Consider the following 19,659-nt stretch of genomic DNA (forward strand, 5'->3'; position numbering starts at 1 on the left):
TATATATATATATATATATAATATATATAAATATATATATATGTATATATATATATATATATATATATATATATATATATATATATATATATATATATATATATATATATATATATATATATATATATATATATATATATATATATATATATATATATATATATATATATATATATATATATATATATATATATATTCGAATTTTCAATACCAAAATAGATCCAGTTTCGTTAATGCGTTGAAGTATCATTTTATTATTATAATTCATGCTATGTAGGATTTTGGATCGGCCGCCATTGGAAAAACTGTATAATAATAACATTAGCCTAAATTGTTATATGGTTAGTCAATTCATGATATATAGTCCACACCAAATCTAGATATAGAAACTTTGAATGAATTGAAACCGACCATTAAAAACCTTATTTTTTGCGAAAAATTCTTGTGAATTAATATTATTTTTTGTTTTTTTAAAAAAAAATGTATTACATACATAAGTCATATATGTTTATAATATCCCCGATGAGTAATTTCTATTACTCATTTTGGGACATGAGATTAAGATTAACAAGATAAAAAAACAGATCTGAATGTAACAAACAAGAAAACACAGGGCAAAATATAAAATATAAAGCAATTAAAGGTACAGTAAATAGCCATAAAAAACATAAGACAAGAACATAAGGCATGCTTTAAGGAAAAAAAGAGAAAATTTCTATCACTAACACAAATATCTTTAAAGTATTTTTTCAGTTCATTCATTTTGGATCCCTCACTGGTTTCTATTTTAAATATGTACATTTGTCAGGTAACTGGTTAATTTGGGTAAGGACCTTACTCCAAATTAGATGTGTTTATCGGCTCCACATTTATTTTATTATGTCTTCGTTTATTATAATGATGAATTTCTCGGTTGAAAATTGGTTTGGTGTTTGTGAGTCATTTTTAATATTATTATATTTTTCACTTATTAGGATATTTTTATTCAAATCTGAATATCTTTTACATGGCAACATTTTTATAAATAACAATACACGTAGGTACTTTTAATTTTAAGTACTTCCATCGAACTTAGTCACTGATAGTTTTTGGACATAATATTCTCTATAAAACATAAAATATGTTAATTTTATTGAATATTTAGATAAAAAGGCAACACTTGTATGTTAATGCCAAATTAAATTTTTGTAAGAGATCGCATAGGAATTTATATTTTATATCAATAGTATTAATTTACGTAAAACATCTCTAAATTCACATTTTTTAAATGTCAAGATGACTCAAGAATATTAATATTCTGTTCACCAACAAGGAAGATTCATTGATTAAAATAAGTGGTGTCAACGTCAAATATAATTTCGAAAAAAATCAATAAATTATCGATCAAAATTAATTATTTTTTAAAAATTTATTTGATTGAATTCCTACAGTACCTACAGTCTTTAAGGTGTGTCCATTTAATTTGCAGGTATGTGTAAAAAAACCTTATTTATACATATATATATATATATATATATATATATATATATATATATATACATATATATATATATATATATATATATATATTATATATATATATATATATATATATATATATATATATATATATATATATATATATATATATATATATAAATATATATATATATATATATATATATATATATATATATATATATATATATATATAAATATATACATATATATATATAAATATATATATATATATATATATATATATATATATATATATATATATATATATATATATATATATATATATATATATATATATATATATATATATATATATATATATATATATATATATATATATATAATATATATATATATATATATATATATATATATATATATATATATATATATATATATATATATATATATATATATATATATATATATATATATATATATATATATATATATATATATATATATATATATATATATATATATATATATAAATATATTTTATAGGTGTCTCAACTGAGATTAATCATCTGTGGTTTTTATATGAATGGAAGTATATTGACATATGTGATATGTCAATATAAAATTACTCCCTAAGCAGAATTACATAGATTTGTGAACAAGCATTTGGACACTCCTAAAATGCTGTGAATGAAATAACTGGTCATATAATAACGTTAATAAAAAATCAAAATACTGTTTTCAGGCGTCTCCTAGTGTATAAAATCAATTCGAGGAGAATCTTACATACATTTTTATCAGGGCCTCTGTTGAATAAAAAATCAAACTCAATTAATCCATAGATGTCAACCCAAAGAACGTGTCAATTATGTGGTATATGGGCTCCAAAAATTTGAGTAGTGTGGATGTCAATCATGGGTAGAATGGTGTACGTGACACGTGTATAAAGTGATGGTTTAAACCAGCCTTTGACATTTTGAACGCTCATTCGGCCAGGTATCCGACGGCCACTGTCCTTGAATCAGATATTCATTAACTCCATTAAAAAGAGATAATTTATTTTAAAACGCAATACATTTAGATTTGGCTAAAAAAACGCGAACACGTTTTATTGTAGTTACTTATAAAAATGTGTTTTTCATATATTGCAACGATAAAACCACAAACATAAATGAGATCCAATACTCGCGAGCTGACAAATTCGTGCAATTAATATATTTTTTAAATTGCGTGCAAGATAATGTTTCATTCAAATAAGCAAAAAAAATGATAAACTGAATGAAAGCCATGGTGCATAAAAAATGATATTGACATATTTGTATCGACTGCAGTTGTGATTATGATAAAAGTTGAACTCAATTCGACCACATTCGAAGGTTAAATATATAACATTCCACCGAAAGTAGATCAGATGTCTGGCTATACTGCGTTGGAACATTTTTGGTGACTTCATTATAAAGGGTCCGCCAAATAACTTTTTTTTTTTGAAAACAGGGCGCAAAACATCGAGTGTAGCTTCGGCTGTGTGGCACGTAGCGCCGTCCTGTTGAAACCAAATGTTGCCAATATCCTCCTCTTCAATTTTTGTGAACAAAAATTCGTTCAACATGGCCCGATAACGATCGCCATTGACTGTAACGGCCACTCCTTGCTCATTTTCAAAGAAAAATGGCCCAATTATGCCTCTGGACCAAAATCCGCACCAAACAGTGACTCGTTTTGGGTGTACCGGCTTTTCAATGTATGCGTGCGGGTTTTCTGTGCCCCAAATACGACAATTTTGCTTGTTTACATACCCGCCAAGATCAAAATGAGCTTCATCCGAAAAGATGATTTTTTTGGCAAAATCGGCATCTTCTGTAAGTCGATCGCAGGCCCACTCAGCGAAGCGAAAACGCATTGGATGGTCAGTTGGCTTCAACTCCTGAACCAATTGGACTTTGTATGGCGTCATACCAAGGTCTTTATGCAAAATTCGTCTCAATGATGTCTCCGAAATGTTCAATTGTTGAGAACGACGGTGAATTGATGTTGATGGCGCTTCACGCACACTTTCTGCCACAACATCGATATTCTCGGGTGTACGCACTGTTTTTGGCTTTTCACGCTTTGGTTTATCGATGAGGATGCCAGTTTCTTTCACTTTTTTCACAAGATAACGAACATACGGAGCTGACGGTGCTTCTCTTCTTCCAAAAACCGTACGCAATTTTCGCACACATTCTGCAACATTACCATGATTTTCAAAGTAATGTCGCAATATTTCCCAGCGTTGTTCAAGCGTATACACAACCATATTCGCTCAGCGGAAGGATAAAACTAATTATCTGTCAAATCAGACATGAGCTAAGTGTTACCATTCACGTAATAAGCACTAGTTGAAAAAAAAAACTTTAGATGGCGGACCCTATACTACAATCTTGGTCTCGAACCTGTCTCAGTTTATAGGAGTTAACCTTCATATAAACCAGGGGTGGTCAAAACGTCGACCACGTTATTATAATATATCTAGCCTGTCTGATTTTTACAATATAAAAAGCCTGCCGAAAATATGCAATGGCATGTTTCGATCGTGTCCTCTGAGATGATATAAAAAAGTAACACGCTGGTTATGGTGAAGTTTAAAAGAAAATGTAATTTGACGCGGACGATATTAGAAAAAAATGATGACAGAAAGGAATCGATAATATTTTTGTTTTATAGTGACATCTATTCGCTACACAGCAAAGCAAACATAACAAGAAATTAAACGTTTTTTAAGAAGTATTTTTTGTACATGAAGTTGAAGGTATCCAAAATGTGTACACCGCCACAACTTTTCTGAAACGCACAAATGTGTGCACGCCGTAAACGATGGCGTTTATATGTATTTTTAATTGAAGTTTTAATTTATAAATACTGTTATTTCTTCAAATATATCATGACACTCGTTTCGATGCATTCACGTCATTTTCAAACACAGTACAGTAATTTAATATTCGTTTATATACTTTTACGATTTTATTCAAAATCGTATATCTCTTAGTCATTCATCGATTTAATTTTACATTTTATTCAAATAAGCACTTATTTTCATATATTTTTCCTTCTTTCTTTTTAATTTAACCAGATGCAGCACGCATGGTAGGGTACAACTATTAAGAATAAATTATTTCAAACCACTATGTTTAAAAGCGAATTAGTTTGTAAGATAAAAATATTTTCTCCTATTAAATAGCTTGATTTGACTTTGTTTTTTCCTATATAACTTAATATTGAATATGTTTTAGTATTATTTTGAATTAAATCTAATTATGACTTTAAATGACACATAAGGTTCTTATAAATAACACAAGATGTCGGGAGACTGCCGCTTATTATTCTAACTACGGTCGTCCGTAGTATTCAAAAGTTGGCCTTCCCTAACATACGAGTACATATATTATTATAATAATATTGGCTGTCGCAGGGTGCGGGTTGCGAATGTCAAAATGTTTAATTCAAACATACACACATGCATACATACCGAGCCGCTTCGAAAATACAATACAATAAAAATAAATGAAGCATGCAAATGATTTTATCAATCAAGTTGGAATGCAGAAAGACACGTTTTAAGCCTTTGCTGGTTGGATTTTTTTTTTAATTAAATGAATGTATACTTACAAAATACAAAAACAACATAACAGTCTGTACACATACTACATTCACTATATATATATATATATATATATATATATATATATATATATATATATATATATATATATATATATATATATTATATAAATATATATATATATATATATATATATATATATATATATATATATATATATATATATATATATATATATATATATATATATATATATATATATATATATATATATATATATATATATATATATATATATATATATATATATATATATATATATATATATATATATATATATATATATATAAATATATATATATATATATATATATATATATATATATATATATATATATATATATATATATATATATATATATATATATATATATTTATATATATATATATATATATATATATATATATATATATATATATATATATATATATATCGCTCACTCCTTTCAAGAACGTCATAAATCAAAATACTTGATTTTTCAGGAGAGCGTTTTTAATGTTAAATATTATAATACAATATATTAAAAATAAATATGAAGCCACTTTTTGAACTTTTTACTGTGCAACAGATCTTTTTAGGTAAAAGCTGAAGGTTTTTTCTCCATTTGAAAAATATTGAGTTTTTGTAAAAAAACAATTAAACAATACCTTTTCTTCAAAATGCAAAAACAACACTTTCTGCCCTGTAACGGGTAAATATTAAGTTAAAAATATGCCGCTTTTGCTGGGATATAGTACATTTTCTGAGCATTCCGAAAACATGTACAACTGAAAATTGTCGATTTTTGATTTATGACGTTCTTGAAAGGAGTGAGCGATATATATATATATATATATATATATATATATATATATATATATATATATATATATATATATATATATATATATATATATATATATATATATATATATATATATATATATATATATATATATATATATATATATATATATATATAAATATATATATATATATATATATATAAATATATATTTATATATATATATATATATATATATATATATATATATATATATATATATATATATATATATATATATATATTTATATACCGTTACTCGGCTACCGTTCTGGAGGTCCCGGGTTCGATTCCCAAGGGGGTTTAAATAAATATAAGTGATTTTTTCACTGTAATATTTATTCAATATTACCATGGACTGCTGCCTGAAGCGGAGGGCTGATCACCCTTCCTTCATGTGTAAACGATCAAGATAACACTGCGTTTATATGACACAGTGCCCTATGCACCATTGGGGTGCGGATAAGGGTTTTATTATTATTATTATATATATATATATATATATAAATATATATATATATATATATATATAAATATATATATATATATATATATATATATATATATATATATATATATATATATATATATATATATATATATATATATATATATATATATAATATATATATATATTTAAATACATCTTTTTTCGGAGACCCACAAAGCCACCTTATGTGTCTTGTCGGTGGAGTCCTTTTTAATTATTTTTGTCTATTTTAACATAATATAAGTATACACTGCAAGAAAAAAAGTGACAGTTAAAACTAATTTTTTAATATTTTTTTAAATAATCCACTTCCATTACTCATTAGTTCTTTTATACATAAATACTTTATTTTTTATGACTTTATGAATAATGGAAGCAGGTTGTACAACTTAATTGGATAATAATTAAAGTTTTTTTAAAATTAAAATGTAACTTTGTTTTAAAATCACTACACATTTATAGTGATTTTAAAACAAAGTTACATTTTAATTATAAAATAGATAATCACAAAGTACTCAAATATAAATTATTTAAAGTTTTTTTTTTTAACTAAAAGAGGTGTGTTAGGTTTTGTTTTTTGTGTTCTCTCTCTCTCTCCTTTCTGCCTACCCTGCAGGGAAACGGCGTGATGGTAGTAGTAGTAGTAGTAGTAGTAGTTTTGTGCATGTTTCCATAAAGTGTGTTACTTGTCATTTGTGTGCTTTGCTGGGAGGCGGTTTCTTGTGTCACGTGAGAGTAATTCTTAAACAAGGATTGTTTAATTGACTGTCAAAAGTTTTAATTCGTTGAATATGTCCTCCGTGGCAGTCTATCTCAGAAATTTATTTTCACTTTTGATTAATAGTTTCTTGTCTTTTTTTAGTTCTTGCGACTCAACAAATTCGACGGTCTGGACTTGGATTGGGAGTATCCCGCCTTCCGCGACGGTGGCAAGCCCAAGGACAGAGCCAACTACGCCAAGCTGGTGCAAGAGCTGAGGCAGGAGTTCGATAAGGAGTCCGAAGCCACAGGACGACCGAGATTGCTGCTGACCATGGCTGTTCCAGCTGGTATTCAGTACATTGACAAAGGATATGACGTCCCAAAACTTAACAGGTATGAAAGAAACAGAATTACAATATGCACTTACTTCAAAAATGTTAGTAATGTTAGTATGTATCCACTCATTTTAGTCTACCGGTTTCGAGGCGTAGCTGTCTCTTCATCAGGATAATTACTACACCAGGATGCAAACCATGCTACACGTCACTACCATAGCAGTTATTACACACTTAAATTTACACAAAATATTTATCAATGATTAAAGAAAACACTTCGTTTTTTACCACTTGAGTTTTATTATAGACTACATGTTTCAGAAGTTAAACTTCCATCATTCAGGTCTGTATAATAGTTATTATACAGACCTGAATGATGGAAGTTTAACTTCTGAAACATGTAGTCTATAATAAAACTCAAGTGGTAAAAAACGAAGTGTTTTCTTTAATCATTGTAACATGTCTTACCACAAAGTTAATGCCGAAACAATAAATAAAATATTTATCAAATGCATTTTTGGTCGACCCGAGATCATGCCAAGTTTACCTCGGTCTTCCTCTGCTTTATTACCAACCACATTTGCTGTATTGCTTATATTGCTGTTCTTTCTTTAATCATTCGATTCAAATGCCCAAAACATCTCAATACACTTTTCATAATTTGATCGATAAAGCTTATCTCAGTCTTGCATTCTTTCATCTCCATCCATTCAAACATCTATCATAGAACATTTGGGCGCACATTCATCTTAGAGAACGTATTTAGACTGTTCTTAGTTTTTACTTGGTCCTGCAACCATATATATGCTTATTTGAAAGTTCTTCATGTTTAGCTTCAAAATACAACGGTAATCAAAATGGTGTTATTTTTACGCTAAATATTGTATATCCATTATTTTTTATGGTAATTTTAGACATTCATTAACATCGGTAAGATATTTTTTAGCCAAATTTGTAATATGTACAATTTGTAATGTTTGAATCACTTGAGTTTTCTCATGATATCCAACTATTTTCAGATATCTAGATTGGTTCAACCTTCTGTCATACGATTACCACTCTGCTCTTGAGCCTGCAGTGGACCACCATTCCCCTCTATACGCCCTGGAAGCTGCCTCTGAATATAATTTTGAATCAGATCTTAACATCGTAAGTAATTACAATACAGTTTCAATAATTAATAATAATAATGGTAGCAAAAAATATCCAGTTTCAGTATTTAGTAATAATAATACAGTTTAAACAAAAATTTTAATAAATCATGTATTTTTGAATACATATGTACTTACATTTATAAATTCATAAACACAATATTTGTAATATACTATTTTTATATAAGATACATAAAAGAAGACTACTAAGCTACTTTATGTGTCTTGTCGGTGGAGTTCTTATATTTACTGTTTTATTATTTTTTGTTTATTTTTAAACAGTTTACACATAAAAGAACAAGGAATAAAAACTGTTGTATAATTTTTACAATATTAACTCTTGATCATTATTTAATTAATTTACCTTACCTTTTGTCCATATTTTAATTGCTCTCTTACCTTTGAAGGTTATAAACTTTATAAAATAAATCTCCAACTTTTTTTAACCACTTTTATTTTTGATACTTTTTTCCAACCCCTTGAAAAAAGGAACAAAAATAAATGTTTAAAACAAACTATAAAACAACTTACAATACACAAAATAATATTGTATGGATTTTACTTTAAACTAGTAAATTTTATTTCCATTCAATGATTATTATATTGGGAGGTAGGAAGAAGTTGTTGTTGCTGTTTTATTTTGACCAACTATGTCAAAAGAGACAACACATATGAGGTTCAGCATCCATTCGCTTACGGCATTTTGTTTTTGTAGCTGAAAATGTGTAGTGACGAGTATCAAATTGTCACATACCTTCTCATACAAGCCAATTTGTTTTGTTTGGCTGTGTGTCGTGGCGGAGCCCTCTAGGAGTACTTGCGGACTTCACAGAGCACGCTTTGGGAACCGTTGATCTATGAAATTAAACAACTTTGTTTTAACCACTTTTTATTGGTACACTTTATCCAACCGGTTTAGACAAGAAACCGGTTGGATAAAGTGTACCAATAAAAAAGTGGTTAAACAAAGTTCTTTAATTTTATAAAGTTTATAAAATGTGCCACAAAGTATCTGCGAAAAACATTCAAGAGTTGATCTATATGATTACAATTTATTTCTATGATCATCTAAATTATGAAGACAATCAAAGAAATATATTACATATTTTATGACCAATATTATCCTAAAAAATCACTATATTGTCACTGACGTTTTTCCCATTTGTGAACAATTTGATTGAAGAGTTGGACGTTCCTAATTACTCATGAACCATTTCAGGACTACTCCATCAAGTATTACATCGAGAAAGGTGCAGATAGGGACAAATTGGTGCTGGGCATTCCAACCTATGGTCGCTCCTACACGCTCTTCAATCCGGAGTCACACGCGCTGGGCGCCCCAGCCGATGGCCCTGGTGAACAAGGAGACGGAACAAGGGAGAAGGGATACTTGGCTTATTATGAGGTAACGACAAATTTTATTTGATAATATCATAGGTGTCTGTCCTTGAGATGAAACGTCTATCGTTTATATAATATGAAGGACGATGGAAGTCTTAACATCCCAAACTTACAACCTCACATTTGATTGGCTTTAGTGATCATTTTGTAGACATTTGTAACGTTTGCCATTCCACCCATTTTTTAAACTTGAATATTTGCAAAGTTAGTTTTTAGCCCATAGTTTTGGAAGTATAGCTATGTACTTGTGACACCATCAGTTTAGAAATTTGCAAAGTGTATATAACTTAATTTATGAGATTAAAAAACCTGGTCAAAGATGGAATAAACCTCCTTATTGTTGGTCTAAATGCAATTCAACCCCCTTAGTGCTGAGATTTTTTCTTTTTTGTATGCTAAAATTTCTGAGGACTTTTTTGCAAATAATGGTTGATTTCAAATCTAGTCTTGATCGGTCCATCGTGTGGGGATCTTCTTCTCCCTCTCTTCTCCTCGAGGCTACCAATCACAACCAGTCGTTCCAAGCTATCATCGTTGCCACGGGCAACGTGTCCAAATGAACTGGAGAATCCATCATATATACAGACATTTGCCAAAGTCAAGCCATCCAAGTATAGTTCCTGGCAAATAGACTCGTTGTTCTTGGAATTCGGAGCATGCGCCTCAAACACCACATTTCGAAAGCGTCAATTTATCCCCTTTCTGCTGCTTTTATGGTCTAGCAGCAAAGAGAACAATGGAGTGAACCAAGCTCCTGACAAGCTTTATTTTCGTGTTGTTACTCACACCCCGATCTTTCCAGATTTTGTCTAGCTCAGACATGGCATTTTTGGCGATGGCGACATGACGTCTGATCTCTCCTTCGCAAGTTCCTTCATTGCTGATTAGAGATCCAAAGAACTGAAACTCGTTATTTGTCTCTAAACCTTCGCCAATGGTTAAACTGAAACTCGTTTTTTATCTCTAAACCTTCGCCAATGGTTAACCATGCATTTTTTTTACAGATTTGTGAGAATCTGCTTCCGAAGACTCGCTCCAAGAGACAGGCTGACGAAGATAGCGAAGATGAGGAGTACGAAGACGAAGAAGACGAGCCATGGACCGTAGTCCAACCTAACCCTCGAGCCATGGGACCTTATGCTTACAAGGGCAACCAGTGGGTGGGATATGATGACATTGATATTGTCACTAAAAAGGCCGAATACGTGGCAGAAAATGGTCTTGGAGGTATGAACAACAAAGATTGTTTTCAGAGCATTCACATTTTTGAGAAAAATTAGAAATAGTGAGAAAATTTGTTCATGATTCTTTATGTTGACATTTCAACAAAGATTTTTATTTAAAAATAAAAATATTTCTGTTTTTTATTATTTACAAAAATACTTCAATTTTATACTATTTCTGTGAGCCTAAGCGGTTCATTATTACATATAGGTATTATTAGATTGTGGTAGAACGGGTTCGAACCATGAAACTCTGACCCAAGAGTCAGTGATACTAACCACGGGACCACAACTCGATACAGATGAAAAATAATATGGAAGTCTGGGCATTTACAGGGCTTACGACCTATTATAGACCTGTCAATAAAATTACAGTAGCTGATCTTAAATATTTAATTATAAATATGTACATTGTTGATAGTTGATGCTCAAAGTGTAGTAATAAGGTAGCCAGAAGGTAGTATTCGAAAAGCAAAAAATACATCATTAATATAACATACTGAAAAACTAACGCTATATTTATAACTTTGTGTTTTTAATACTTTTTATATTCATATCTCAACATATTTGAAGAATAATATGGAAATCTGGGTATTTACAGGGCTTATATTTTGTTATGGGCTGGTTTAAGTGATCACTTTATGACTAATTCAATTGATCAGGTAGTAAGCTCTGTAAATACCGAGACTTCCATATTCTTTGTCATTGGTGTTTCGATGTCAATATATAAATAACTCTAAGTGGACGAATTCAAATTTGTAAACACAGATTTGGACACACTCAAAATATAGATGTTCTTTTTTAAAACTTGTTTTACTTGTTTCGTAATCTCAATAACTGATTTTTGAAATGTTTCTTTCAGGCATCATGTTTTGGTCTATCGATAATGATGATTTCCGTGGGAAATGTCATGGCAAACCATATCCTTTGATTGAGGCTGCTAAGGTGGCGTTATACAGGAGCTTAGGGTAAGTTGCTAAGTTATTACTTGATTTTTATTTAAAAAAAATCTCTGTGTGATCAGGAAAATAGTCAATAGCGGGTACAAATTAAGAACCCGAATGAAAAAACGACTTTTTTTAAGGAAGTTTGTACTAAATTCGGTCAAAATCGATCATTTATAGCTAATCATGCCAATAAGTACACAAAAATGATAAGATTGGGTATTGCTAGCACATATTTGACACTTTTACATAAAATAACTAAAGCTGGAAAAAAATATTAACAAAGGAACGGTTACTATTCCATTTTAAATGTATGTTTTACTCGGTAAAATCTATTGTATTTCGATGTATTCCGTATCATTTTATCAACACCGTACGGTGTTAAAAAATGACGCGAAATGCATCTGTCACTATGGATTTTAAGAAATAGTGGTATCAACTAAGTAAAACTTAAATTAAAAATAGATAGATATTACCACAAAGTAACTGCCAAATTAAATAATGATGAAGATCGGGGAAAACCGAGGAAAACTTGGTATTATAAGGTGTATCAAATACTTGAACGCGGTCGGGTCAGGAGTTGAAATAATCGCCGGATATGTATGAGGAGATAAGTGAATATGGAATTGATGAAGAATGTTTGCAAAGGCAGACTGGTATGGCGTTCTATTCTCTCTAGCTAACCCAGAGGTAATGTGGCATGATGGTTAGTTAGTTAGTTTTGACCTATTTTTTTGCATTATTCAAATAACAAAATTATAAATACAAATTTCCTAACCAAGTGCATTATTTCGCAGAGTAACCGAGAAAATCCCAGCCAAGAAACCGCCCACAACGAGAAAACGAACAAGGCCTTCAAAACCATCAAAAGAAACCGACGAAGATAAGGATCTCTCTAAGAACACAATCAGAAATAACAAGAAGAAAAATAAAGAAGAAACTGAAGAAGAATCCACCACAAAGTACGAAAATAATTACGTTTTAAATTATGCAAGATAATAGAATCTGATAATTATATACTTACACAATATGTTATTATGCCACTGAGAAATGAATCTCCGCCTCCGTAGTGTAATGGTCAGCACGCTCGGCTACCGTTCTAGAGGTCCTGGGTTTGATTCCCAGGGGAGGGGGGGGTCAAATAAATATGAGTGATTTTTTTCACTCTAGTATTTATTCAATATTACCCTGGACTGGTACCTGAGGCGGAGGGCTGATCACCTTTCCTTCATGCGTTGATGATCAAGATAACACTGTGTTTATATGATGCAGTGCCCTATCACCATTTGGTGGGGATAAGGGTTAGAATAAGAAGAAGAAGAGAAATGAATACAGGTTTTTCTTAATCCATACCACAAAACAGTGATTTTTATTTATGATTTTATCACTTTAACTTATTTTATGCAATTCGAAGTAGAGTGTGTGTGGTATATTTTACATTAGAATATCCACCTGCAAATCAACCTCTAATACAGGCTTTGTGGGTTTATTGCCCTTAGAAAATCAAAAAAAAAATTTATTGTTGTTTTGATAATGTTTGGTAGTGCGTGGTATAAAGAGAGAAAGATTAGCGTAAATTATCATTGTGCTTTAACGAGAAAATACATCAAAATGGAGACAATGATCTTGTTTACTTCATCATGCTTGACATTTTACCTCAAGACATTCTGATATGCATCTTCAAGTATTCCATTTTAAATGCCTTGGTATAACTGTTATTTTTCTATTATGTAATACCTTCTATTCCACTTCCATTACCTTTTTACATAGGGCAATAATATCTTCTTTCAAACCCTTCTTCAAACACTTGTGTCATCTGTAGCTTATCAAATATAATCCACAAAAAAAATATCTAGATCGTAAGACTTATTGCATTCCCTCAATGTTCATTCAACGCCCAGGAGGATATTTCAACTTTTCATAATGTATTTACAGGTCTTCAAGAATTCGCCAGAATCTTATAAAGCGCGGAAGTACTACTGCAGCTCCTCAGGCAGCTTCTGACTTGCATCATCTGTAGCTTATCAAATATAATCCACAAAAAAATATAATAATCTAGATCGCAAGACTTATTGCATTGCCTCAATGTTCATTCAACGCCCAGGAGGATATTTCAACTTTTCATAATGTATTTACAGGTCTTCCAGAATTCGCCAGAATCTTATAAAGCGTGGAAGTACTACTGCAGCTCCTCAGGCAGCTTCTGACTGGGGCCTTAATACTCCTGAACCACCCACAACACCCGACCCTGGAACTGGTATGATTTTTATTATTATTATTTTTTTGGGGTCAAGGGATCTTGCATCCCTTATGTCACTGCGACTTCCCTCTGTATTACAGCTCACTGGCAAGACCTACATGAGTTATGCAACTCACGACCTGTCTTGGTGATAGGAGCTTCACCTTCTCGGAGTCCAGTAGGGGTCCTCCAAGGATGTGACTTTGTTTGTGACCGAGTGCGTCACAATTGTAGAGAATGTGGATTGGCCTTTCGTTATCCTCCATAAAAAATCTGCATACTGGGGAGCCATGAAGTGAGATTTTTGTCATGTGTTTCCTCAGTCTGCAGTGTCCTGTCAAGGTCCTGGTTAGGATCCTTATTTGTTTAACTGGTATGATAGTCCACTTTTTAACCTTTTTTCCTTCTAATGTAGTACACATTGCTTAAGTGTATAATAATCAGCCACAAAGTGAAAAAAGTAAAAAGCGGTAATAGCGTTGACCCTTCTTAATACCAAAAATCATGTATGCCATCGAAATGATCTTCACAAGGCAAGAAGATGACTGATATCGGTCAGATTATGATATTAGATAATATGATGTTGCATATTTTGTTATAACTATTGTGATACAAATAAATGTTAGTAAAACCGTGTGCATTTACAGACAGTATATTTAAAATTTATTCTCGATTTTTTAATATAATATTTCTGTTATCAGATTTCAAGTGCGAAGAAGAAGGATTCTTCCCTCATCCTCGTGACTGCAAAAAGTACTTCTGGTGTCTGGATAGTGGACCTTCTAACTTAGGAATCGTGGCTCATCAGTTCACATGCCCGTCAGGTAATCTATATACATATACTCGTATAACAATTTAGGTACCTTTTGTCTGTGGCTGGAATTATCGGAAAGTAATCGATGCATTGCATTTTTGCAGAATGGTATTTCTTATACTTTTTATTTGAAAGCTCCATCAGAAACGATATATTCTATGCATTTTAAATTGACTTAAAATTTGTCAAAGTTAACAAGTTCGATTCCCAGGGAGTCAAATAAATATAAGTTATTTTTTCACTCTAAAAATTTATTCAATATTATCCTAGACTGGTACATGAAGCGGAGGGCTGATCACCTTTCCTTCATGAGTTAACTATCAAGATAACACTGTGTTTATATGATGCAGTACCCTATGCACCATCGGGTGCAGATGAGGGTTTGAAGAAGGAGAAGAACTACAAGTACTGAAAGACAGTTCTACACAGTGCTGACATTTTATCAATTTTAGCCCAAGTTACAATACTTTATTATCCTTACAAGGATCGGATGTATAAATCAAATTTAATCTGAAAAACGACATTTCTATTTTGACTTATTTGTTTTCTCCATGCGTTTGTGTTTACGTCTGTCTGGACTATTTTTATTGAAAAATTGAAAAGGGTTAGAAAAAAATAACTAATCTATTTTATAATGTTTCAGGGTTGTACTTCAATAAGGCTGCAGATTCTTGCGACTTCACCCGAAACGTACTGTGCAATAACAAGAAGACCGCTGTGACCAGCGCGCCTCCGGCTTCTAGGACCACTACTACCACCACCACCACTGAGGCTCCTTCCCCGACCACCACCAGCACCTCCAAACCGCCTTCTAGCCTGGCAGCTTTGTTTACCACTCGCAGACCTCTTCCCAGGATCACAGCAGCTACCAGCAGTACCACGCTATTGGCTAGAACGACAACAGCGTTACCAGCATCTGAGGTATAGTCTCCTGTTAACATTTAGGTACATCTTAGCCTTCTGTCTTCCACTGCTGCACTTTTACCCACCACAGCGGCTATGACGTCGGACCATCTTTTTTGAGGTCTTTTGACGCCTCTTTTATTCTTCCAAGGTTTATTATTAGTTATTATTACTTTTATTATTATTTTTCAATCTTTTGCATTTTAAAATACATTATAAGTTCAATGTATAGGTACAAAAAAATATTAAATATTAATACAAAAAGATCCCACAAAGGCATGGCCTGTGTGGGGCACTGGCAAGAATACAACAGATTTAAGACCTCCAGCTTGGTAGTGTTTAATTACCAAGCTGGAGGTGGTGGGTTGGATTACCAAGGGGTCATAATAAATATATGCGTTTTTTCACTCTAATACTTATTTATAATATTACTATGGACTGGTTCTTTAGCACAGGACTGATCAGGTTGCCATCATATAATACAACTAACTTAAAATTGGATCAATTTGATGCAGTATCGTATGCACAATTGTGTGCGAATAAGAGTCAGAAGTAATTTCTACTCAGATGTCATCCTGAGTTAGTACCTGAAGCGCGGTGTGTTTAGGGGTTACAAGAAGTTTTTATGGATGCATTTTTTTTCACCATTATAGGAAGAATACGAAGATGAAGATGAAGAAGTGGTTGACACAATTCCAGAAATTGATCCAGAAGAGGATCCTAAAGTAATAAAGGAACTGGTTGACTTGATCAAGAAACTAGGTGAGCTCTCTTTAAGGATTTCTTCATGAACAACTTAATCAGAGATATCATTACTCGAATCAAGTATATTAACTGATTTTCATTTAAGGTGGAATCGAACAACTAGAAAAACACTTGGCAAATACAGCAAACGCTGGCAATCAAGGAACCAAAACAACTACGCCTGCTACCATATCAAGACTTTTATACGAGAGGGTATTATCACAGGCACGCCCTAACGGTGAAAGGTATTTAAACATAATTTAATAAAATATAAGAAAATCTGTTGTAAATTTTTGATTTTACAATGATTTCTCTTCTTTTTCTTGATGTAAGCCTTGCGGCCTGTTTTGTAGAGAGATTAGCCTCCTGCGATGTCGATTTCCAGCTGTCAATCCATCTCTTTGGTGGTTTGCCTGGGAGTCGTCTACCTTGGTGGTGGAGTCTGAATGGTTCCATTTTCCTCACATACCATGGTCTTTAAAAATGTCACAATAATTACAAACAAAATATAAATGATTCTCAATTAATTTGCTGTAAAGATCAGTTGTATGTCAGCATCAGTGATCAGCATTTTGAAGATTATGATTATTTTTCTTCTAGAGCACCACCTCAACTAAATAGCAGAGGTCCACAGGCTGCAGGTTTGACAACATCAGTTGAAGACAAAAGTTCAAATTCAAGAAGAGAAAGACCACAGTAAGTGTAATCATAAATATATTGTCTCCTTTACACACTTTCACACACAATAAAATTGTTGAATGAAAATTAATAACAGTGTAAAAGTAAAATTCCCCAGACTGTCTTTCCAAAGAAGACGTACTGGTTCTGGAATGATCCGTGTCCTGTCTGCTACATTTAAAATACTCATATCACGTATATATATGTATGTATGCGATATTCAAAGTCATTAATACACTGAGTTTAGTATTTTTTTAAAGAGTAAACAATAAATATTTGAATAAAACTATCTTCTTATAATATTTTTAGGTATACGACTATCAACAGACGTCGACCAGTGACTACCACTGAAGAAGCAGTAGAGGAATCAGTTGAAGTATCGGAAGAAGTGGAAGATGATGAAGATCAAGATAACTTCAGAAGACCGTCTTCTACGACAACAAGATCATCACTACCGCAGTACGTTAATATCCGCAGAGCAAGACCTTCGACTACTACTGAACCGGAACCAACTATCAGGTAATATTTACGTAATTATAGCTGTTGGTCACCAATTATAGCTATTTGTTAGCTTTTGTAGCTATTGGTTTCGGGATCAGCTATTTTTGGGGCGGCTTGTGTTCTGTGATCACGTGTTGGTGATCGCGTTTGATAATGTAAAGGAGTAGTGCACCGAATGAAATCAAAACGATGTACTTATATTTGGATCCTTTATTGAAATAAATGCGAATTTATACTAAACACTGGAATCAAATAATGACAAATAATTTACAATATATGGAGTTAAAGAAGTAAAGTAAAGATCTAAATAAAGCGTCTGTACTCGTCAACAACCCAAACGATTCTCGCGGCTATTTAGTTCTCTCGCTTCAGAGTCGGGTCCGCTCGGAAATCTTCGGCTTAGTTCGTATCGAAACGCCTCCATACTGCTTACCAGCGCGACAACCCAACGGTGTTGCTACATAATTATCGTTATCAAATATAATTTATATCAAATATGTATAGGAGGCTTTACCAATGTTTTTTTTTTTAATTATTATATTTATTATCTTTTACTTACTAATACTAACTAACCTTTTTAATCTATATCCACTTCTTTTGTGGAAGATATACTTGTAGAGCCCACAAACTGCCTCCAAGCCTTTTTTGTTAGCTGCCAGCCCCTTTGCATACTAGGTAGGTTCATGTCCAAAGTTCAGAAGAGAAATACTGAAAATTATCAGGATTGGACATCCTGAGCGGCGTAAACTTGATGCCTTGAAAGAGATAAAACTTGATTAAGGCTATTTCTAAAAGTATATTATATTTTTCTAGGAACGCATTGTTTGAGCGCGATTCTTCTGAATCTACGTCAGATAATAATGATGTCAAAAATGGAGTTCAAGGATTTGAAAATGCTGCTATAAGGAAATTCAGGCCAGAATCTCAAGAAGGAACGACATCAAAGTGAGCATAATGTTTTTTTCTTCTATTTTTAAAATAAAAAAAAACGTAAATATCAATGCTAATTAACAATATGACATTTATATTTTCAGGTACAAGAGTATCCAGAGAGTGCGATCTACAACAGTTCCTTCAACAACAGAAGATAAAGAGGAAACGGAAAGTCCTACGGTTACTTTACGCGAAACTTCCACGGAAGTTCCCGTCACCCTCCCCCCTTCAACCGAGTCTTCTGTTATGACATCCCCTAAATATGCGACTGTGTCCCGTTTTCCTAATACCAGTCCACTCGTTACAGAAACGACTACCACATACAATCAAAATGACGTCACCGAAGTCAATGATATGAATATAGATATTGCTTCTCCTTCCTTTGCTTCCGAAAATGGAATCATCAAAAACATTGACAGTTCGTCTGTACTTAATTCTCAAATAACAACCCTTTCCAATATTCCAAAATTCAAAGACGAGCTAAGCAATTCTGTAAGGCCTAACCCCGTGACTTATTCGACCGAAGTAACAATTTCCGAAGAATTAGTTTCTACTACCCAAAAAGTCCCCTTGTTTGCCAAACGAACTCGTCCCACAACGACCACGACAACAGCTAACCCTCAAGACTTAACTGAAACGACAACATCCGCAAATAAGGTGA

General features: G+C 31.8%; 1 protein-coding gene across 2 annotated transcripts in view; it reads left to right on the top strand.

Moving 5' to 3' along the window:
- Cht6 (Chitinase 6) overlaps positions 1 to 19,659 on the top strand; it is a 172,882-nt gene that overhangs the window by 96,982 nt on the left and 56,241 nt on the right. For both annotated transcript variants that reach the window (XM_088262487.1, XM_088262486.1), the window contains exons 5-19: positions 7,293 to 7,525; positions 8,487 to 8,616; positions 9,838 to 10,023; positions 11,024 to 11,246; positions 12,105 to 12,210; positions 12,984 to 13,148; positions 14,325 to 14,443; positions 15,127 to 15,249; positions 15,883 to 16,160; positions 16,796 to 16,904; positions 16,993 to 17,131; positions 17,487 to 17,582; positions 17,874 to 18,083; positions 18,879 to 19,010; positions 19,100 to 19,655. In XM_088262487.1, coding sequence (XP_088118613.1) covers positions 7,293 to 7,525; positions 8,487 to 8,616; positions 9,838 to 10,023; positions 11,024 to 11,246; positions 12,105 to 12,210; positions 12,984 to 13,148; positions 14,325 to 14,443; positions 15,127 to 15,249; positions 15,883 to 16,160; positions 16,796 to 16,904; positions 16,993 to 17,131; positions 17,487 to 17,582; positions 17,874 to 18,083; positions 18,879 to 19,010; positions 19,100 to 19,655 — 2,805 coding nt within the window. The remainder of the gene's footprint in view (positions 1 to 7,292; positions 7,526 to 8,486; positions 8,617 to 9,837; positions 10,024 to 11,023; positions 11,247 to 12,104; positions 12,211 to 12,983; positions 13,149 to 14,324; positions 14,444 to 15,126; positions 15,250 to 15,882; positions 16,161 to 16,795; positions 16,905 to 16,992; positions 17,132 to 17,486; positions 17,583 to 17,873; positions 18,084 to 18,878; positions 19,011 to 19,099; positions 19,656 to 19,659) is intronic.

The sequence above is a fragment of the Brachycentrus maculatus genome, unplaced genomic scaffold (genome assembly GCF_059751285.1).
Source record: "Brachycentrus maculatus isolate JH-2025_06_01 unplaced genomic scaffold, ASM5975128v1 h1tg000180l, whole genome shotgun sequence".
Classification (NCBI taxonomy): Eukaryota; Metazoa; Arthropoda; class Insecta; order Trichoptera; family Brachycentridae; genus Brachycentrus; species Brachycentrus maculatus.